The 22,968-nt window shown below is 51.8% G+C and overlaps 1 protein-coding gene across 7 annotated transcripts in view; it reads right to left on the reverse strand.

Annotated features, from left to right (window-relative positions):
- KLC1 (kinesin light chain 1) overlaps positions 1–22,968 on the reverse strand; it is a 97,429-nt gene that overhangs the window by 47,241 nt on the left and 27,220 nt on the right. For all 7 annotated transcript variants that reach the window (XM_075329563.1, XM_075329561.1, XM_075329562.1 and 4 more), the window contains exons 7-11: positions 5,711–5,812; positions 4,881–5,054; positions 4,706–4,805; positions 4,542–4,591; positions 2,249–2,313 (exon numbers count right to left, since the gene is read on the reverse strand). In XM_075329563.1, the coding sequence (XP_075185678.1) occupies positions 2,249–2,313; positions 4,542–4,591; positions 4,706–4,805; positions 4,881–5,054; positions 5,711–5,812 (491 nt within the window). The remainder of the gene's footprint in view (positions 1–2,248; positions 2,314–4,541; positions 4,592–4,705; positions 4,806–4,880; positions 5,055–5,710; positions 5,813–22,968) is intronic.

The raw sequence follows: 22,968 nt of genomic DNA on the forward strand, positions 1-22,968 counted from the left end.
TTAATCTCAGACAGACAAGCCGAGATCGCTTGGAGAGCCCACACGGCTGCAAAGGCCGGGGCAAAAGACGCGCCCGTGGCCTCATAGATGGACTTCACCAAGAGCTCTATCTGTCTCAGTGGCACACTTCAGGGATGAGCCATCTGCAACAGACACAACGGATCTAGCAGCCAATTTGGAGACTGGGGGATCCACCTTGGGAGAGTGAGACCAGCCCTTAACAACTTCAGATGGAAAGGGATAACGCGTGTGAGTATGCCGTTTAGCAAAGCGCTTGTCCGGGACCGCCCTGGGCTTCTGGACAGCGTCTCTGAAGTTAGAGTGATCAAAAAACGTATTTCGCGTACGCTTGGGGAACCGAAACTGGTGTTTCTCCTGCTGAGAAGCCGACTCCTCCACAGGAGGAGGCGGGGGTGAGAGATCCAACACCTGGTTGATGGATGAGATAAGATCATTTACTAAGGCATCCCCCTCAGGTGTATCAAGGTTAAGGGCGAAGTCAGGGTCAGAGCCCTGAGCTCCCACATCCGCCTCGTCTTCCTGAGAGTCCTCCGAGCAGCGTGAGGAAGACGGGGAAGAGTCCCAGCGAGACCGCTTTGCCGGTCTGGGACTGCGGTCCGGGCAGGAGTCCTCCGCCTGAGACCTAGGGGCCAACCTGGGAGCGCGCTGCGGCGCGGACCGAGAGGGGCCTGGAGGAGACAAGCTAACAGGAACCGGGGCCTGTGAAGGGTCCGGTCTGGATTGCAATGCCTCCAGGAGCCTAGCAGACCATTTGGACAAAGACTGTGCCATGGATTGAGAAAGGGACTGAGAGAGTTTCTCAGCAAAAAAGGCCAACCCCTGTGACTCTGTCCCTGCATGTTCAGGGGGAGCAGGGGGGTCTACCTGAGCCGAGGGGCCCACCAGTGCTTGAGGCTCCGGCTGAGCAAGCGTGGCAGGAGTCGAACACTGCTCACAGTGAGGGTACGTGGATCCCGCAGGCAACATAGCCCCACAAGAGGTACAGGCCACGAAAAAAACCTGTGCCTTAGTTTTGCTCCTTGTGGACGACATGCTGTTGTCTCCTAGGAGAGTGACCAACTGAGGGTATATAGGGACCAAGGTATACGGACTGACCGAACAGAGATATAATTATATCTATCTATCTATCTATCTATCTATACCGGCACCCCAGGGGGGCCAGCACCGGGTGACCGGTGTGGCTTACCGACCGCTAACGAGCGGAGTGTGTCCTCCAGATTCCCTGCCTTGGATCCCCCGGAGCTGCTGAGCTCTTCACTGAGAAGCATCCACCGGCAGAATGCCAGAAAATGGCCGCCGGAGCTCTCAGGGGAGGAGTGGAGCCGAGGGCGGCGCCAGCCAAGAGCGGGAATCTGGGGTCCCCACAGTGGTCAGTGAGGGGGGAGGAAGACATGCAGGATGCTCCAGCCCTAACATCCGACGTCATGCCGGAGAACCCGCCCTTACCCCTGACAGGCAGGCCCGGGGGAGGGATTTTTGCGACTAGGCCGCGGTGAAGCCGGGGACTAAATTTGAGGCCGCGCCCGACAAGCAGGCACGGTCGGAGCGGAAGTCCACCGGCCTCCTCAGTTTTAAAAGTACCGCGGCTCCCGGGAAGAAGGTGCGCTCTCTGTACGATCCCCGACAGGGATACAGAGTACCTTTAAGTTGCAGGGCCCGGTCCCTGGGGTTGAAGAGGCTCCGGTCCGGCAGGTTCCCTCAGGGGCTGCGGATGGAGCACGGTCCCAGCAAATGGAAGACCGCTCAGGATCCCACTTCTCCCAGAGCCGCTAAGGGATAGTGAAGGAGACGGAATGTGGCTCCAGCCTCTGTACCCGCAATGGGTACCTCAACCTTAACAACACCGCCGACATAGTGGGGTGAGAAGGGAAGATGCCGGGGACCCCGTGGGGGTCCTCTTTTCTTCCAACCGACATAAAAAGTCTGAGAATTCATGAGTGGATGTGTGCCTCCTTCCACACAAAGCATAAAAACTGAGGAGCCCGTGGTCCACGGGAGGGTGTATAGGCAGAGGGGAGGGGTTACACTTTTTAAAGTGTAGTACTTTGTGTGGCCTCCGGAGGCAGAAGCTATACACCCAATTGTCTGGGTCTCCCAATGGAGCGACAAAGAAAGTATAATTTTATTCAGCTTCCTATGACCTACATGCCCATATAGGCGGCTTAGGAGGGTTGATCCTAGTGACGGATTCCCTTTAACTCCAGAATCCTCCATGTGATACTCTTACCTGTCAACCTTGCATGCTTTGTACCAGCCTCCGTACTCTCCGAACGTGCCATCCTTCTGTTTCCCCTAAGAAACAAAACACATTCGGAGTTATATATTAATCATAGAGCACTTTTATGTCGTAATATTCCCAGCTCTGAAATAAAAAGGTATATGACGTATAGTGTTACCACCAGCTGCAAAGGAAAAGAAGTGTCATTACTTACAGCAAGATGGAATTGCAGCTGTATATTGCTCAGGCCAAAAGACTACTACTACTCCAGCAGGATACAGCTAAACCCCCACTAGGTGGAGGCAACACAGGTGCAGGTGGAGCCATTCACACTCACTTCCAAATATGGAGGAGGTGATGGCTGGATGGTAAAACTGCACACTGGTGGCTTGCATAGAGCACTGTTCACACTAGCAGTAGGAAAAGAAGTGATCAGAAATCTTATGACTTTTCTTCCAGACATACTCTCCTCCCATCTGACATTAAAAAGGGAGTCAGTCATCCCAAAACTCAATTGAAGCCACTTATAAAGGTCATATAGGGGGGAACTTGGCACGTATAAAAATTATCCCTATAATATAGATTCCACTTCCTTAACCACTTAAGCCCCCCGGGGGGGTTTCCCCTTCCTCTCTTCTGAGCGCCGTAACTTTTATTTTTGTCAATCTTGCCATATGAGGGCTCGTTTTTTGCGGGACGAGTTGTACTTTTAAATGGAACCATAAGTTTCACCATATAGTGTACTGGAAAATGGCAAAAAAATTCCAAATTCAGAAAAATTGCAAAAATAGTGTGATCACGCAATCGTTTTTGGGATATTTTATTCACAGTGTTCACTATATGGTAAAACTGATGTGTCATTGTGATGCCTCAGGTCGGTGCGAGTTTGTAGACACCAAACAGGAAAAGGGTTAACTTGTATCTAAGGGGTTAAAAAAAAAAAAAATATCAGAAGTTTGTCCAATAAAAGTGGAGCACGTTTTGCGCCATTTTCCGAAACCCATAGCGTTCTCATTTTTTGGGATCTATGGCTCAGTGATGACTTATTTTTTGCGTCTCGAGCTGACGTTTCTAAAGGGTACCATTTTGCGCAGATGCTACCTTTTGATCGCCTGTTATTGCGTTTTGCGCAAAACTTGCGGCAACCAAAAAAAACGTAATTTTGGAGTTTGGAATTTTGCCGCTACGCCGTTTACTGATCAGATTAATTGATTTTATATTTTGATAGATCGGGCATTTCTGAACACGGCAATACCAAATATATATGTGTATTTTTTTAACCCTTTAATTTTCAATGGGCTGGAAAGGGGGGTGATTTGAACTTAGGGTTGTTTTATATTTTTTTTTTAGCTTTTTTTTTTATTTTACTAGTCCCCCTAGGGGGCTATATGGATCAGCAATCCGATCGCTCTGCCATATCTCCAGATCACAGCTACAGAGCTAAGATCTGCAGATATGCTGCTTTACTTTCAATGCCGGCAGTATTCCGGTATTGAAAGTAAATGACTCATGTTAGCTACAGGCGTCATCACATGACCCTGTGCTACCATAGCAACCACCGGAAATCACATGATAATGTCACGTGACTTCCAATGGGGGGGGGGGGGGTGGGGGGAATCAGAATAATGGCGGTGCGCATATACATCTCGCTGCCAGATTTTGGCAGCGAGATGTAAGGGGTGAATAGTCGCGGGTGGAAGCAATTCCACCCGCGACTAGCAGGCACACATGGCAGCTGTTGAAAACAGCTGATATGTGCGTGGATCACCGCGGCCTGCCCATGGCAGGGAGCGGGGATTAACCGCACACTATCCATGTCGTCGTGGGTCGTTAAGGGGTTTTACCATTAACAAACTTCATTTTAAATGTTGATTTTAATTAATAAAATCGGGGAATAATAAGCATTTCCACAACTGGATGGGTTTAATAAGAATGTTCCTGGGCTGAGATAATCTTATATGTGTCCCTGCTGTGTACTGTGTAATGGCAGTGTCTGGCTATACAGGGACATGGTCTGATTAGTACAGCTCTTGGGCCGGGGAGGATGCCAAAGAGTATACAGACATTACAGCATTGAATCAGTATCACCTCAACTAAAAACTGTGGATTGGTTTCACAGCTGATTCTGCTTGTGAGGTAAAACATTTCCCTCCCTGTAAAAGGTTTTACCTCCAAGAAAGATTTGTGATCCCAAGCTGTAATGTATGTATACTTTTCTTACACAATATAAGCTGTGCGGCTATATGTATGGGCCAGAACCACAGCTTGGATAATGCAGCGAGATTTTTTTGGTAAACCTTACTTTGAATTTTTCTCTTTCTTCAGCGTGCATCCAGATCGGTTTATTTTCATCTGCAAATCAAATAAAAATCAAGAGTAAAACATTAAAGACCAGATGACAAAAGCGGCAAGACCCTTACAAGGTATAAAGCCAATAACTTTGTGGTTTCAGAGCACAATCCTTACCGTCAACAGATCCAAACTCCCTTTCGTGTGCTCGGGTTAGGATCTCCTTGTATAAAGTCTCGGCCTGCTTAAACTTGCCTTGCTTCAGATAACAAGAAGCCTGGAAACAAGGGACAAGGATTTCAGTGCTTCGTCACGACGCAGAACACGCAGGTCAGCGCGCCCATAAACTTACCAGGTTGTTCTTAGTTTTCGCCACATTTGGATCGTCTGGTCCCAGTTTGGTTTGGTAGATCTCCAGCGCTCTCTGGTAGTAATACTCCACTTCTTCATATTTCCCTTGGTTCTGACACAGGAGCGCCAGGTTGTTCAGTTGCTTCGCTACGTCTGGGTGGTCTTTGCCCAGTACCTAGAACGGTCATCAACAACTATTCACAATATGCTATTGCCCCATATAAAGTCCCCGACCTCGCCAGAGCTTGGAGGCTGCTAACCTCCCTCTGTCCGTCTAAAAGAGAGCAGTTGGTAAGACTGCGGTGCTAGTGGGTGGGTTTTGGCAATGAGAGTGTGGAATGGTGCGCCTCCCAGTTGCACATTTTAGATGCTGCTGTCGAGATTGACCGCTGCATTTTAAAGGAGTTTGCAGTAGGTACTGAGCTAGTTAGCACAATTTTTATTTTTTTAAACCAAAAAACAAAAAAAACATCGTGTTGAGTTCTCACATTTGAATGCTGCCCATTAAATTAGAGAGCTGGCCATACATAAAAGCAGCTGAACCTACCGGTTACAATGTGCACCCCCCCCCCCGCCACACAAGCGAGGCAGCCCCCTCCCCTTCCCCCGCCACACAAGCGAGGCGGCCCCCTCCCCTTCCCCCGCCACACAAGCGAGGCGGCCCCCTCCCCTTCCCCCGCCACACAAGCGAGGCGGCCCCCTCCCCTTCCCCCGCCACACAAGCGAGGTGGCCGCCCCCCCCCTTCCCCCGGCACACAAGCGAGGCGGCCGCCCCCCCCCTTCCCCCGGCACATAAGCGATGCCCCCCGCAGTTAGCCTCTCATGGCTTACCTTTTCCCGGATCTCCAAGGCCCTCTTGCATAAAGGTTCAGCTTCCTTGTACTTCCCCCGTTTCCCGTAGAGTACAGCGAGGTTATTAAGGGTGGCTGCAACCTGCAAAATTGTAAAGACGCCTTTTAATATACACAGGCAGCGATCTCCACACAATCACAAAGCACAAAGTGTCTCTGAAGACGAGGGCAGAACATTGAAAAAAAATCAATTCAGGCCAAGATGTGAGAAAAGAAGGAATTAATGAGGGCAGGAGAGAAGCACATTTGTCACGTATTCATATGCGTGTGGAATAAATTACATCGCGGGACACAAGATCATTAAAATCAGAGCACAATAAGATTTTGGGTACACACCATAAAATCTCTAAGTCTTCATTAGGGGACATGGCGGGAAACCATGAGTGTATGTGGTGCCAGTAACAAAACAAAAAAAAAAAAAAAAAAAACTCTACAAGTTACATTGACCAACTGGAACCCAGCTGATCAGTTAGTGAAAAAGCAGTAGAAGCATCAGTAAGGCAAGACCATAATCAAGACAAAAAAAAAAAAAAAAAAATGAAAAATAAAAAAAGGAAAAGGTGAAGTAGGTAAACCAACACAAGTGTGGGTGCTGTGTCCACCAATGAAGGCTTGGAGTAAAGAAGATTTTGGGTACTTACCATAAAATCTAAGTACCCAAAATCTTCTTTACTCCAAGCCTTCATTGGTGGATCATTACACCATGGGACATCCTAAAGCAGCTCCTGGGGTGGGAGAACACAGAAGGAAACCAAAAGATGCAGCCAGATAGTGCAAAGAGGCGGAGTAGGAAACGGGCAAAACGAAGGAAGGTGGGCATCCTTGTTAAGGTGGAGAGCAGAAACCACCTTAGGAACAAATAATGGCACAGGGCGTAAAACCACCTTGTCCTGATGGAGAACAACGAGATAAAACTGCAAGTTCTGAAACTCCCCTGATGGAGGTGATCGCCACCAAGATGACAACCTTCTAAGGCTATGTGCGCACATGTGCGCAATTCATGCAGTTACGCTGCGCTTTGTAGCGCAGCGTAACTGCATGCGTCCTGCGTCCCCTGCATAATCTATGGAGATTGTGCAGGGGCCGTGCGCACGTGGCGTCTTAAGAGCGCAGCGCTTCGGCTGCTGCCCGAAGCGCTGCGTTCAAGAAGTGACATGTCACTTCTTCCATGCGCTTTGCCGGCAGCTCCTGCTCTGTCTATGGCAGGAGCTGCAGGCAGAGCGCATGGAATCGGCTTTTTTTTTTCTTCTACGGACATTTTCTGCAGCGATTTGAAGCGCACGTGTGCTCTTCAGATCGCTGCAGAAATTTCTGCAGGGCTTGTACGCAACGTGCGCACATAGCCTCAGAGTGCAAAGGGAGAGAAATTTCCCCAAACGTGTTCAAAGGAGAAACCCTGAACAACATCCAGAACCAAACAGATTCCATGGGTCAACAGCAGATATTACAGGGGGCTCAGTGTGAGCGACAAACTCTGAAGGTCCTGATCTGAGAGCGGGAGGCCAAATTCCTTTGGAAAATAATAAAGAGTACAAAGACCAGCTTAGGGACTGTGACCCATGGAGGAAGGAGGATGACTGTTTAAAGATGACGTAGTCTTGTTCAATCAAGACTGGAAAGCAAGCTGAAGAGGACAGGTGTGAAACTGTGCAAATGGGACCTCTTCCATTGTGGTTACCATCTTCCTCAAAATGCTCATGCAGAACCAAAGCGATCGTGGTTGAAATAGGCTGAGAGAGCAGGTCCCTTGTAAAATGGGCAAAACCTTTTCTTCTGCTGTATCGAACAGCATTCCTGGAAAAATCAGATGCTGGCCCAGGATCAGACACGACTTCGATCTGTTAGTGATCCTGCCGAGGTGGATTTGGGTGTTGAGTGATTTGGAGACTCTGAACAGACTTGAAAAAAGGAAGCCTTGATCAAAAGGTTGTCCAGGTAAGGGATGACTACCCCTGGCTCAGAGGATGGCCATGACCGCCGCTTGAAAACTCTTGGTGCCGTGGCAAGGCCAAAGTGAAGAGCTGTGAACTGAAAAGAAGAAGACAAGGAATCTCTGGTGCACTTGGTAAGATGGGAATGTGAAGGTACACATCTGGGATATTCACCGAACACAGGAACTGTGCTGGTCCCATCGAGGCAATCGCGTAGTGAAGAGACTCCATTCTGAAATGCCCCAGGCAGACACGCTTGTTCAGGTGTTTGAGATCCAGGATGGGTCAGACGGAGCCATCCTTCTTTGGGACCACAAAAAGGTTTGGTTTGAATAAAAGCCTTAAAAGTGCTCTTAAGACAGGACTGTGAAGATGACACCTGATTGGCAGCGAAAAGAGATTACCTTGAAAACCACGGGAACCAATGAGGTGTTCATTGGTGTGCCGAACTCAAAAAAGTGGGACCAAGGGAGGAGAACTCATTTGTAGACAGAAGAGACCACCTCCCTGACTCAGACCTATTCAACTACCAAGAGCCATGCATACCGCAACAAATAGTAGACGACCGTCCACCCAGAGAGGTTCCGTAAGTGGGAGCGCTCAGTCATGTGGAGAATGTGGAGAAAAAACTGAGCAATGGATGCTGGCACTCAACTTTGATGCTTGCATGACCTCCTGGATGGAGCTGGTCTAAAAGACATTTCTTTCCCTTTCCTGTCACACCTGACTTTTCCTGAAGGCAGGAATACCCAGGAGATGAAAATGGATGAAATGAGTGAAACTGAAGGGTCAATGTAAGGGCTGGAGAGTCTGATTGGCCTTGGGATGCAAAGTGAGGATGAGGAAGAAGGGAATTTTGTTTACTTACCGTAAATTCCTTTTCTTCTAGCTCCAATTGGGAGACCCAGACAGTGGGTGTATAGCTACTGCCTCTGGAGGCCGCACAAAGAACTACACTTAAAAGTGTAAGGCCCCTCCCCTTCTGGCTATACACCCTCCCGTAGGAGTACAGATTCCTCAGTTTTAGTACCAAAGCAAGAAGGAGGAAAGCCAATAACAGTTTCAAAAACAAATTCAATCCGATAACTAGATCGGAGAACTTAAGAAACAACGTGAACAACATGTGCACCCGAAAAAACGAAACCCTAAAAACAGATAGGGCGGGTGCTGGGTCTCCCAATTGGAGCTAGAAGAAAAGGAATTTACGGTAAGTAAACAAAATTCCCTTCTTCTTTTTCGCTCCTAATTGGGAGACCCAGACAGTGGGACGTCCAAAAGCAGTCCCTGGGTGGGTAAAAAGATACCACATGAACGGGCTGTCATACAGCCTCTTCCTACAGGTGGGCCACCGCCGCCTGAAGGACCTGTCTACCTAGGCTGGCGTCTGCCGAAGCGTAGGTATGCACTTGATAGTGTTTGGTAAACGTGTGCAGACTCGACCAGGTAGCCGCCTGGCACACTTGCTGAGCCGTAGCCTGATGCCTCAACGCCCAGGACGCACCAACGGCTCTGGTAGAATGGGCCTTCAGTCCAGATGGAATCTGAAGCCCAGCAGAACGGTATGTGTGAAGAATTGGTTCCTTGATCCACCGCGCCAGGGTGGATTTGGAAGCTTGCGATCCCTTATGCTGACCAGCGACTAGGACAAAGAGCGCATCCGAACGGCGTAGAGGCGCCGTGCGAGAAATGTAAATCCTGAGTGCTCTCACCAGGTCCAACAGATGTAAACCCTTTTCAAATTGGTGAACTGGATGCGGACACAAAGATGGCAAAGTGATATCCTGATTGAGATGAAAGGAAGAAACCACCTTGGGAGAAAACTCTGGAATTGGACGCAGTACTACCTTGTCTTGGTGAAATACCAGGAAGGGAGATTTGCAAGATAACGCCGCCAGCTCGGACACTCTTCGAAGAGACGTGACCGCTACAAGAAAAACTACCTTTTGTGAAAGCCGAGAAAGGGGAACCTCTTTCAAAGGCTCGAAAGGCGGCTTTTGAAGAGCAAGGAGAACCTTGTTCAGATCCCAGGGTTCCAATGGCCGTCTGTAAGGAGGAACGATATGACAAACTCCTTGGAGAAACGTGCGTACTTTAGAAAGCTGTGCCAAGCGCTTCTGAAAGAATACGGATAACGCGGAGACTTGACCCTTAAGCGAGCTAAGGGACAAACCTTTTTCCAACCCAGACTGCAGGAAGGAAAGAAAAATTGGCAATGCAAATGGCCAGGGAGAAAACCCTTGAGCCAAGCACCACGCTAAGAATATCTTCCACGTCCTGTGATAGATCTTAGCTGAGGATGGTTTTCTAGCCTGTCTCATTGTGGCAACAACTCCCTGAGATAAACCTGAGGCCGCTAGGATCCAGGACTCAATGGCCACACAGTCAGGTTCAGGGCCGCAGAATTCAGATGGAAAAACGGCCCTTGAGACAGCAGATCTGGACGGTCTGGTAGTGCCCACGGTTGGCCTACCGTGAGATGCCACAGATCCGGGTACCACGACCTTCTTGGCCAATTTGGAGCGACGAGTATGGCTCGCTGGCAGTCGGACTTGATTTTCCGGAGAACTCTGGGTAACAATGCTAGAGGTGGGAACACATAGGGGAGTCGGAATTGCGACCAATCCTGAACCAAGGCGTCTGCCGCCAGCGCTCGGTGATCGTGAGACCGTGCCATGAAAACTGGGACCTTGTTGTTGTGCCGTGACGCCATCAGATCGACGTCCGGCGACCCCCAGCGGCAACAGATCTGTTGAAACACGTCCGGGTGAAGGGACCATTCTCCTGCGTCCATGCCCTGGCGACTGAGAAAGTCTGCTTCCCAGTTTTCCACGCCTGGGATGTGAACTGCAGATATGGTGGACGCTCTGCTTTCCACCCACGTCAAAATCCGCTGGACTTCTTGAAAAGCTTGGCGACTGCGTGTTCCCCCTTGGTGGTTGATGTACGCCACCGCCGTGGAATTGTCCGACTGAATCCGAATCTGCTTGCCTTCCAGCCATTGTTGGAAGGCTCGCAGGGCAAGATAGATTGCTCTGATTTCCAGAACATTGATCTGCAAGGTGGACTCTTCCTGAGTCCACGTCCCCTGAGCCCTGTGGTGGAGAAACACCGCTCCCCACCCTGATAGGCTCGCATCTGTCGTGACCACTGCCCAGGACGGGGGAAGGAACGACTTTCCCTGTGACAATGAGTTGGGGAGAAGCCACCAACGTAGAGAGTCCTTGGCAGTCTGAGAGAGGGAGACAGTCCTGTCGAGGGACGTCGATTTCCCATCCCATTGGCGCAGAATGTCCCATTGGAGAGGGCGCAGATGAAACTGCGCGAACGGGACTGCCTCCATTGCTGCTACCATCTTTCCTAGGAAATGCATGAGGCGCCTCAGTGAGTGCGACTGGCTCTGAAGGAGAGATTGCACTCCAGTCCGTAGCGAGCACTGCTTGTCCAGTGGAAGCCTCACTATCGCTGATAGAGTATGAAACTCCATGCCAAGATAAGTCAGAGATTGGGTCGGGGTTAGATGAGACTTTGGAAAGTTGATAATCCACCCGAAAGTCTGGAGAGTGTCTAGCGCCACCTTCAGACTGTGTTGGCATGCTTCTTGAGAGGATGCCTTTATAAGCAGGTCGTCTAGGTACGGGATGACCGAGTGACCCTGCGAGTGCAGAACAGCTACTACTGCTGCCATGACTTTGGTGAAGACCCGGGGGGCTGTTGCCAGACCGAAGGGTAACGCTACGAACTGTAGGTGCTCGTCGTGTATGACGAAACGTAGGAAACGCTGATGCTCTGGTGCAATCGGCACGTGGAGATACGCATCTTTGATGTCTATTGATGCTAGAAAATCTCCCTGAGACATTGAGGCTATGACGGAGCGTAGGGATTCCATCCGGAACCTCCTGACTTTTACGTGTCTGTTGAGCAACTTCAGATCCAGGACGGGACGATACGATCCGTCCTTTTTTGGGACCACAAACAGATTGGAGTAAAAACCGTGACCCTGTTCCTGAAGAGGGACGGAGGTCACCACTCCTTCCGCCTTTAGAGCGGCCACCGCCTGCAACAGAGCATCGGCTCGGTCTGGTGGTGGAGAAGTTCTGAAGAAACGAGTTGGCGGACGAGAACCGAACTCTATCCTGTACCCGTGAGATAGAATATCTCCCACCCAACGGTCTTTGACATTTGCTAGCCAAATGTCGCCAAAGTGGGACAGCCTCCCACCGACCGCGGGTGTGGGCATCGGAGACCGCAAGTCAGGAGGACGTCGTTTTGGCAACGGTTCCTCCGGCTGGTCTTTTTGGGCGTGACTGAGACCTCCAAGAATTTGAACGTCTCTGGTCCTTTTGAGTCTTTTTTGACGAGGCGAATTGGGACCTGCCCTGTCCTCGAAAGGACCGATAACCAGACTGACCCCTCCTCTGTTGGGGCTTGTTTTGTCTGTGTTGCGGTAAGGAAGAGTCCTTACCCTTGGAGTGTTTGATGATTTCATCCAAACGCTCTCCAAACAATCGGTCACGAGAAAAAGGCAAATTGGTTAAGCACTTCTTGGAATGAGAATCTGCTTTCCAATGTCTCAACCACAGAGCCCTACGCAAAACAACTGAGTTGGCTGACGCCACTGCCGTGCGGCTTGTAGCGTCAAGAACAGCATTAATCGCGTACGACGCGAATGCCGCCATATGCGAGGTCAATGGTGCTACCTGCGGGGCAAATGCACGTGTGACTGAGTCGACTCGCGCAAGCCCGGCCGTGATAGCTTGGAGTGCCCATACGGCCGCAAAAGAAGGCGCTAATGACGCTCCAATCGCTTCATAGATGGATTTCAGCCAGAGCTCCATCTGCCTGTCAGTGGCATCTTTAAGTGCCGCTCCATCTTCAACAGCAACCAAGGATCTGGCTGCAAGCCTGGAAATTGGAGGATCCACTTTTGGACACTGGGTCCAACCCTTGACCACTTCAGAGGGAAAAGGGTAGCGTGTATCTTTAAGTCGTTTAGGAAAACGCCTTTCAGGATAAGCGTGGGGTTTCTGGATTGCGTCTCTGAAGTCAGCGTGGTCCAGAAAAGTGCTTAATGTACGCTTAGGGTATCTGAAATGGATTCTCTCGTGCTGCGAAGCTGACTCCTCTACAGGAGGAGCTGGTGGGGAAATATTCAACATCTTATTGATGTTAAATATAAGATCATTAACTATTGCGTCACCATCTGGTGTATCTAGATTGAGAGCGGTCCCAGGATCAGAATCCTGATCAGTTAAGTCCGCCTCATCACCCATAGATTCATCCCGCTGGGATCCAGACCATTGAGATGAATGTGAAGGCCCGTCATAACGAGCCCGCTTAGGCTGCCCGGGGCCATCGTCCGAGTCAGAGTCTTCACCCTGAGGTGTAGATGCCCGTCCCGGAGCTAGGAGCTGAGGGGGACCAGGGGGCAATACATGCACAGTGTCCGTGGTCTGAAGTACAGGCCTAGCTCGCAATGTGTCAAGAATTTGTGACATAGTGAGAGACATTCTGTCAGCAAAAGCTGCAAACTCAGTTCCTGTCACCTGGACAGCATTCACAGGTGGTACACCCTGGGACACGTCCAGCAGAGGTCCCGACTGTGCAAGCGCCGCAGGGGCCGAGCACTGCACACAATGGGGGTCCGTGGAGCCTGCCGGTAGAAAAGTCCCACATGCGGTGCAGGAAGCATACAATGTCTGTGCCTTGGCACCCTTGCGTTTTACGGGCGACATGCTGCTGGCTCTCTGCATGTGAGAGAGTCTATAGCCAAAGGGCGACCAGCGCTATGCAGTACAAAGTATTTGTAGAAACAAAATACTAAGAATACTACGAGCACAAGAGGGGGTGAGCCCTGAGGGCTGCTTACCGCCCGCTGAACAGCGGGTAAGAGGCTGCAGAATGCCTTGTCTGGGTCTCCCCGGCTCCCCTCTGCAGCTCAGCGTGTCAGCAAGAATGGCTGCCGGCTTCTGTGGAGAGGGGCGGTCCGTGGGAGTTCCCAAACAAAAGTGCGGGAACAGTGTCCCCTCTGTGCTGACTGTGAGGGCTGGAGTATGTAAAAACGACTCCAGCCCTCAGCGCTGATGCACTGGCCAGCGTCCCGCCCCTCTCCTGACTGGCAGGTCTGTGGGCGGGAACGAACGAAAGCAGGCCGCAAAAGCCGGGGACTCGAGTTATCAGCGCGGCCGCCGTAAAAGCGCGGGCCGCGCTGAAGTCCCCGGCGCACCGCAAGTGCCAGCCGCGCCGCTGTTCGAGCGGCCGGCGCGACCGAGTTCTAGACGTGGGCAGCGTCCCGCCCCTCTCCTGACTGGCAGGTCTGGGGGCGGGAACGAAAGGAAGCAGGCCGCAAAAGCCGGGGACTGTAGTTATCAGCGCGGCCGCCGTAAAAGCGCAGGCCGCGCTGAAGTCCCCGGCGCACTACAAGTGCCAGCCGCGCCGCAGTCCCAGCGGCCGGCGCGGCCTATTCCCATAAATGTGCCTGCTTCAGCAAAGCTGAATGAGGCCATGGCACAGGCGCCGCAGCGCTGATGTCCCCCGGCGCACTACAACACCCAGCATGCTGCGGTGTGAGCGCCAGATACACGGGGACACAGAGTACCTTGAGGAAGCAGGGCCATGTCCCTGATGTACTCCGCTCCATCCAGCATCTTCTCCAGGGGCTGTAGATGGAGCACGGTCTCTGTGCCTGGAGACCGGTAAATCCCACTTCACCCAGAGCCCTGTAAAAAGGGATGGGGAAGGAATCAGCATGTGGGCTCCTGCCGCCGTACCCGCAATGGGTACCTCAACCTTACAAACACCTCCGACATAAGTGGGGTGAGAAGGGAGCATGCTGGGAGTCTGTATAGACCCTCTTTTCTTCCATCCGACATAGTCAGCAGCTGCTGCTGACTAAAAACAATGGAGCTATGCGTGCGTGTCTGACCTCCTTGCGCACAAAGCTAAAACTGAGGAATCTGTACTCCTACGGGAGGGTGTATAGCCAGAAGGGGAGGGGCCTTACACTTTTAAGTGTAGTTCTTTGTGCGGCCTCCAGAGGCAGTAGCTATACACCCACTGTCTGGGTCTCCCAATTAGGAGCGAAAAAGAAAACTACCTTTTGTGAAAGCCGAGAAAGAGGAACCTCTTTCAAAGGCTCGAAAGGCGGCTTCTGGAGAGCAATGAGAACCTTGTTCTGATAGATCTTAGCTGAGGATGGTTTTCTAGCCTGTCTCATTGTGGCAACAACCTCATGAGATAAACCTGAGGCCGCTAGGATCCAGGACTCAATGGCCACACAGTCAGGTTCAGGGCCGCAGAATTCAGATGGAAAAACGGCCCTTGAGACAGCAAATCTGGACGGTCTGGTAGTGTCCACGGTTGGCCTACCGTGAGATGCCACAGATCCGGGTACCACGACCTTCTTGGCCAATCTGGAGCGACGAGTATGGCTCGATGGCAGTCGGACCTGATTTTCCGGAGAACTCTGGGTAACAATGCTAGAGGTGGGAACCCATAGGGGAGTCGGAATTGCGACCAATCCTGAACCAAGGCGTCTGCCGCCAGTGCTCGGTGATCGTGAGACCGTGCCATGAAAACTGGGACCTTGTTGTTGTGCCGTGACGCCATCAGATCGACGTCCGGCGTCCCCCAGCGGCAACAGATCTGCTGAAACACGTCCGGGTGAAGGGACCATTCTCCTGCGTCCATGCCCTGGCGACTGAGAAAGTCTGCTTCCCAGTTTTCCACGCCTGGGATGTGAACTGCGGATATGGTGGACGCTCTGCTTTCCACCCACGTCAAAATCCGTTGGACTTCTTGAAAAGCTTGGCGACTGCGTGTTCCCCCTTGGTGGTTGATGTACGCCACCGCCGTGGAATTGTCCGACTGAATCGGAATCTGCTTGCCTTCCAGCCATTGTTGGAAGGCTCGCAGGGCAAGATAGATTGCTCTGATTTCCAGAACATTGATCTGCAGGGTGGACTCTTCCAGAGTCCACATCCCCTGAGCCCTGTGGTGGAGATACACCGCTCCCCACCCTGATAGGCTCTCCCATTGTAGAGGGCGCAGATGAAACTGCGCGAACGGGACTGCCTCCATTGCTGCTGCCATCTTTCCTAGGAAATGCATGAGGCGCCTCAGTGAGTGCGACTGGCTCTGAAGGAGAGATTGCACTCCAGTCCGTAGCGAGCACTGCTTGTCCAGTGGAAGCTTCACTATCGCTGAGAGAGTATGAAACTCCATGCCAAGATAAGTCAGAGATTGGGTCGGGGTTAGATGAGACTTTGGAAAGTTGATAATCCACCCGAAACTCTGGAGAGTGTCTAGTGCCACCTTCAGACTGTGTTGGCATGCCTCTTGAGAGGGTGCCTTTATAAGCAGGTCGTCTAGATACGGGATGACCGAGTGACCCTGCGAGTGCAGAACAGCTACTACTGCTGCCATGACTTTGGTGAAGACCCGGGGGGCTGTTGCCAGACCGAAAGGTAACGCTACGAACTGCAGGTGTTCGTCGTGTATGACGAAGCGTAGGAAACGCTGATGCTCTGGTGCGATCGGCACGTGGAGATACGCATCTTTGATATCTATTGATGCTAGAAAATCTCCTTGAGACATTGAGGCTATGACGGAGCGTAGGGATTCCATCCGGAACCTTCTGACTTTTACGTGTCTGTTGAGCAACTTTAGATCCAGGACGGGCCGATACGATCCGTCCTTTTTTGGGACCACAAACAGATTGGAGTAAAAACCGTGACCTTGTTCCTGAAGAGGGACGGGGGTCACCACTCCTTCCGCCTTTAGAGCGGCCACCGCCTGCAACAGAGCATCGGCTCGGTCTGGTGGTGGAGAAGTTCTGAAGAAACGAGTTGGCGGACGAGAACTGAACTCTATCCTGTACCCGTGAGACAGAATATCCCTCACCCAACGGTCTTTGACGTGTGACAGCCAGATGTCGCCAAAGTGGGAAAGCCTCCCACCGACCGCGGGTGTGGGAATCGGAGACCGCAAGTCAGGAGGACGCCGTCTTGGCAACGGTTCCTCCGGCTGTCCTTTTTGGGCGTGACTGAGACCTCCAAGAATCTGAGCGTCTCTGGTCTTTTTGAGTCTTTTTTGACGAGGCGAATTGGGACCTGCCCGGTCCTCGAAAGGACCGATAACCAGACTGACCCTTCCTCTGTTGGGGTCTGTTTTGTCTGTGTTGCGGTAAGGATGAGTCCTTACCCTTGGAGTGTTTGATGATTTCATCCAAACGCTCTCCAAACAATCGGTCACGAGAAAAAGGCAAATTGGTTAAGCACTTCTTGGAATGAGAATCTGCTTTCCAATGTCTCAACCACAGGGCCCTACGCAAAACAACGGAGTTGGCTGACGCCACTGCCGTGCGGCTTGTAGCGTCAAGAACAGCATTAATCGCGTACGACGCGAATGCCGCCATTTGCGAGGTCAATGGTGCTACCTGCGGGGCAAATGCACGTGTGACGGAGTCAACTCGCGCAAGCCCGGCTGAGATAGCTTGGAGTGCCCATACGGCTGCAAAAGAAGGCGCTAATGACGCTCCAATCGCTTCATAGATGGATTTCAGCCAGAGCTCCATCTGCCTGTCAGTGGCATCTTTAAGTGCCGCTCCATCTTCAACTGCAACCAAGGATCTAGCTGCAAGCCTGGAAATTGGAGGATCCACTTTTGGACACTGGGTCCAACCCTTGACCACCTCAGGGGGAAAAGGATAGCGTGTATCTTTAAGCCGTTTAGGAAAACGCCTTTCAGGATAAGCGTGGGGTTTCTGGATTGCGTCTCTAAAGTCAGCGTGGTCCAGAAAAGTGCTTAAAGTACGCTTAGGGTATCTGAAATGGATTCTCTCGTGCTGCGAAGCTGACTCCTCCACAAGAGGAGCTGGTGGGGAAATATTTAACATCTTATTGATGTTAAATATAAGATCATTAACTATGGCGTCACCATCTGGTGTATCTAGATTGAGAGCGGTCCCAGGATCAGAATCCTGATCAGTTACGTCCGCCTCATCACCCATAGATTCATCTCGCTGGGATCCTGACCATTGAGATGAATGTGAAGGCCCGTCATAGCGAGCCCGCTTAGGCTGCCCGGGGCCATCGTCCGAGTCAGAGTCTTCACCCTGAGGTGTATATGCCCGTCCCGGAGCTTGGAGCTGAGGGGGACCAGGGGGCAATGATTGCACAGTGTCCGTGGCCTGAAGTACAGGCCTAGCTCGCAATGTGTCAAGAATTTGTGACATAGTGAGAGACATTCTGTCAGCAAAAGCTGCAAACTCAGTTCCTGTCACCTGGACAGCATTCACAGGTGGTACACCCTGGGTCACGTCCAGCAGAGGTCCCGACTGTGCAAGCGCCGCAGGGGCCGAGCACTGCACACAATGGGGGTCCGTGGAGCCTGCCGGTAGAAAAGTCCCACATGCGGTGCAGGAAGCATATAATGTCTGTGCCTTGGCACCCTTGCGTTTTACGGACGACATGCTGCTGGCTCTCTGCAATGTGAGAGAGTCTATAGCCAAAGGGCGACCAGCGCTATGCAATACAAAGTATTTGTAGAAACAAAATACTAAGAATACTACTGGCACAAGAGGGGGTGAGCCCTGAGGGCTGCTTACCGCCCGCTGAACAGCGGGTAAGAGGCTGCAGAATTCCTTGTCTGGGTCTCCCCGGCTCCCCTCTGCAGCTCAGCGTGTCAGCAGGAATGGCTGCCGGCGTCTGTGGAGAGGGGCGGTCCGTGGGAGTTCCCAAACAAAAGTGCGGGAAACAGTGTCCCCTCTGTGCCGATTGTGAGGGCTGGAGTATGTAAAAACGACTCCAGCCCTCGGCGCTGATGCACTGACCAGCGTCCCGCCCCTCTCCTGACTGGCAGGTCTGGGGGCGGGAACGAACGGAAGCAGGCCGCAAAAGCCGGGGACTCGAGTTATCAGCGCGGCCGCCGTAAAAGCGCGGGCCGCGCTGAAGTCCCCGGCGCACCACAAGTGCCAGCCGCGCCGCAGTCCCAGCGGCCGGCGCGACCGATTCCTATAAGTGTGCCTGCTTCAGCGAAGCTGAATGAGGCCATGGCACAAGCGCCGTAGCGCTGATGTCCCCCGGCGCACTACAACACCCAGCATGCTGCGGTGTGAGCGCCAAATGCACGGGGACACAGAGTACCTTGAGGAAGCAGGGCCATGTCCCTGATGTACTCCGCTCCATCCAGCATCTTCTCCAGGGGCTGTAGATGGAGCACGGTCTCAGTGCCTGGAGACCAGTAAATCCCACTTCACCCAGAGCCCTGTAAAAAGGGATGGGGAAGGAATCAGCATGTGGGCTCCTGCCGCCGTACCCGCAATGGGTACCTCAACCTTACAAACACCTCCGACATACAGTGGGGTGAGAAGGGAGCATGCTGGGAGCCCTGTATGGGCCCTCTTTTCTTCCATCCGACATAGTCAGCAGCTGCTGCTGACTAAAAACAATGGAGCTATGCGTGCGTGTCTGACCTCCTTGCGCACAAAGCTAAAACTGAGGAATCTGTACTCCTACGGGAGGGTGTATAGCCAGAAGGGGAGGGGCCTTACACTTTTAAGTGTAGTTCTTTGTGCGGCCTCCAGAGGGCAGTAGCTATACACCCACTGTCTGGGTCTCCCAATTAGGAGCGAAAAAGAAATAGGCAGACACTTAATGACCAAGACCAAGGTCTGGGAAACCTTGGTTAGATCCACCACTGACTATGATAGCGCTGTGGCCCACTCGAGTGATGCAGGTGAGCTCTTGTTGGGGGCAATGGGAGGCTCCTGTGGGTCCAACAGAGGGATTGCTACAAACGGAACAGGGATGTGGGCTGACCTGATTGCAACCTTTTGTTACAGGAGGAGCGGATGAAATGCAAAATCATGGGGAAGGGAGAGATGGGAGCAAGTCTCCCTAGGTTTAGGCATAGATTCCAGATGGAGAAAGAAGAGTACTAGTGAAAAACCCCAAAATGCCAAAGCCTACCCAATTCCTAAAGCACTGAAGAAACTGCAGGGAAAGAAAAAAAAAAAAAAAAAAAAAGTGTGGAACGATCCAGAAGAGAAGAGACGGCGAGGAAACTGGAGCTCACCGCTGTGCTGGAGGCGGAGGAACCAAGATGGCGCCAATGAAGAAGGGGGCGTGAGAACACTGATCCCCTGAGTGTAATAATTGGCCTGGATAAAGGAAGGCTGTGATAGGCTGAGGAAGGGTGGGCAGGGTAAAAGGGTAAGAGGACCGCTCACACACGTAGTCACAGTGCAGAGGGAACTACCCTATTTTCATTAGCACAAGGAAGTACAGGGAGCAATGGGATGAAACTTAAAGGAAGGAGATTCAAATTAGACATTAGGAAAAACTTCAACAATGAGGGCAGTCAGGGAGTGGAACAGGCTACCACGGGAGGCGGCGAGGGCAGTCAGGGAGTGGAACAGGCTTCCATGGAAGGTAGTGAGCTCTCCATCAATGGAAATCTTCAAGTGGAAACTGAACAAACATAGGTGGGATGATTTGGGAAAACCTGCACTCGCAGGGGGTTGGACCCAATGGCCCTTGAGGTCCCTTCCAACTCTACCATTCTATGATTCTATTAGTCATCGCAGGAGGTTGCTGAGGGCCAGGGCCTACATTTTGGAATACAGTATATCCACCAACACGGAGAGAACTGGAAAAGGTCGGATGAAAACAGGTGTACAGTGAAAACAGGAGTCCCTACTGTCGGAAACAGCCTGGAAGAAGAACAGTGGTAACTCTGCCTGAAGAAGAAATCAAATTCCTTTATTCACAGACTTGGAAGACTGTCTGCAGGGAAGTCACTGGTACTGGCCCCTTTTCCCTCCCTGCACGGTCTCACTCTGGTGGGCGAGCGGAGCATGATGGCAAGAACTGTCCACCTACTGAAGTGTTAGGGGCAATGGTCCTGTCGGACAGACCAGAGAGGGTATGATGTGGATCAGACCACACTGTTCCCTGTCACTTTGGTTAAATAGGGTGGGAGAGTCTCTCACCCCCAATCAAAAATTGAGCCTGAAAAACAAAAAAAACAAAATGGTAGAAACTGGTCCACGGAGTACAGTGTCTGCCTCCTACTACGCTAAAACGGATCAGCTTGTTTCCAGTTGGTGGGTGTAGCCTGCTGAGGAGTCCATTTTTTGCATGGTGTCCGCCTCCTAGTGGCAGCAGCGTACACCCAAGGTTTCCAGCGTCCCCGCCATCCCAATGAAGCCATAGAGAAAGAATTACAGGAAGCAAAAAAGTAACTATTCATTGCACAGAAGACTCAGATTGGTCATAACTGGAAGCCACAGGGGCCAAAAGTTGTGTGACGTGTGGATTTGAACGAGGCGAGCCATTTCAGGTGCATGAACTTTACATGGCAAGATGGGTGTATCAGGGACTGCATTTATTACTGCCACCGCCTAGGGTAATTGGCCTTTACATGATCCGTCTTGTTGGGCCACAGCAGGAATAAAACACACAAAAAAAAAAAAACCTGATGCTGCTACAAACTACTTGTACGATTAGTCGACAACAAGAATGCCGTGCCTGCTGGACAGAGATGCCCACACCAATAATAAAAGCGAAAATCAAGCTCTATTTAATCCTATGGGCTCATTTTGCAGCAATGTGTGGATCTCTACAAGCATAAGAGATTGGCAGGGTTGTAGAAATTTCTGCAGTAAAATCTGGCCTATGTGAATATGCCCTACAGATTAATACAGTAACCAGTGCTGGAGTATGGCGCACACAATTAGAGAGCTTGGTGTGCGGTGCTTATTCGAGATGATTGACATGTGGCGTGGAGACTTCTGTATAACCCTACCTGCAGCTGCTAGGAATCGGCCGGGCCAATAGCAATCTGTCCTGTAGAGTTTAATGTTAACACCTTCAGGCGATGGTCACACGTTGCGTTTTTGCTGCTTTTTTAGCAGCATTTTACCATTAGTTTTATGCAAACTATAAGCTGCTTTTTACAGTACCATCAAAAGCTACGAGACTTCAGAAATCTCATGCACACTATTGCTTTAAAGGGAACCAATCAGGATTTTCGTATATAAGCTAAAGCCAGTGCTATACTGGCACTGTCAGGCTGATTCTATGCATACCTGTAGTGGTCAGCTCGGATGTTTAGGCTTTCAATCCAAGAAAGTGAAGTTTCAAAAATCGGTAGCTGCTTGAGTGGCATGAGCAATGGAGCAGATAATATATTGCTGGGTATTCATATGGATTCCTGCCCCCCCCCCGCATGTTTCTCCCCCTCTCTGTTCTCTATGCTAATTTTATTATTCACTAAGGTGGCGTCAGAGTTGGCGCCTGTGCATAGCGCTCATTTCTGGCGCCATCTTTGTGAAGATCGTGTAACCCCATGCTATTCTATTCTTGCGGCTGAGAGACCGGCGCATGCGCCCTCGGATCTTTTGCTCTCGTTGTGACAGTGGGAGTACGCGCAGTCACAATAGAAGTGGAGAACAGCTGATCAGATGATGCGATTAGCTGCAGAAGAGGACACCGGGCCAGCACCACAGCAACCTGCCAGGCCACCGGGCCAGCACCACAGCAACCTGCCAGGCCACCACCACAGCAACCTGCCAGGCCACCGGGCCAGCACCACAGCAACCTGCCAGGCCACCGGGCCAGCACCACAGCAACCTGCCAGGCCACCGGGCCAGCACCACAGCAACCTGCCAGGCCACCGGGCCAGCACCACAGCAACCTGCCAAGACACAGGGCCAGCACCACAGCAACCTGCCAAGACACAGGGCCACCAGCACAGCAACCTGCCAAAACACAGGGCCAGCACCACAGCAACCTGCCAAGACACAGGGCCAGCACCACAGCAACCTGCCAAGACACAGGGCCAGCACCACAGCAACCTGCCAGGCCACCGGGCCAGCACCACAGCAACCTGCCAGGCCACCGGGCCAGCACCACAGCAACCTGCCAGGCCACCGGGCCAGCACCACAGCAACCTGCCAGGCCACCGGGCCAGCACCACAGCAACCTGCCAGGCCACCGGGCCAGCACCACAGCAACCTGCCAAGACACAGGGCCAGCACCACAGCAACCTGCCAAGACACAGGGCCAGCACCACAGCAACCTGCCAAGACACAGGGCCAGCACCACAGCAACCTGCCAGGACACAGGGCCAGCACCACAGCAACCTGCCAGGACACCGGGCCAGCACAGCAACCTGCCAGGACACCGTGCCAGCACAGCGGCACTCACATCACGGGGTTAGGAAAGTCCATTGTGAACTTACCTCACCTGACCCCGTGCCGTGAGATCAGGTGCCGATGTTGCTGGCACGCTGCTGGCGGCTTGTTCCT

Source organism: Anomaloglossus baeobatrachus, chromosome 12, assembly GCF_048569485.1.
Source record: "Anomaloglossus baeobatrachus isolate aAnoBae1 chromosome 12, aAnoBae1.hap1, whole genome shotgun sequence".
Lineage (NCBI taxonomy): Eukaryota > Metazoa > Chordata > Amphibia > Anura > Aromobatidae > Anomaloglossus > Anomaloglossus baeobatrachus.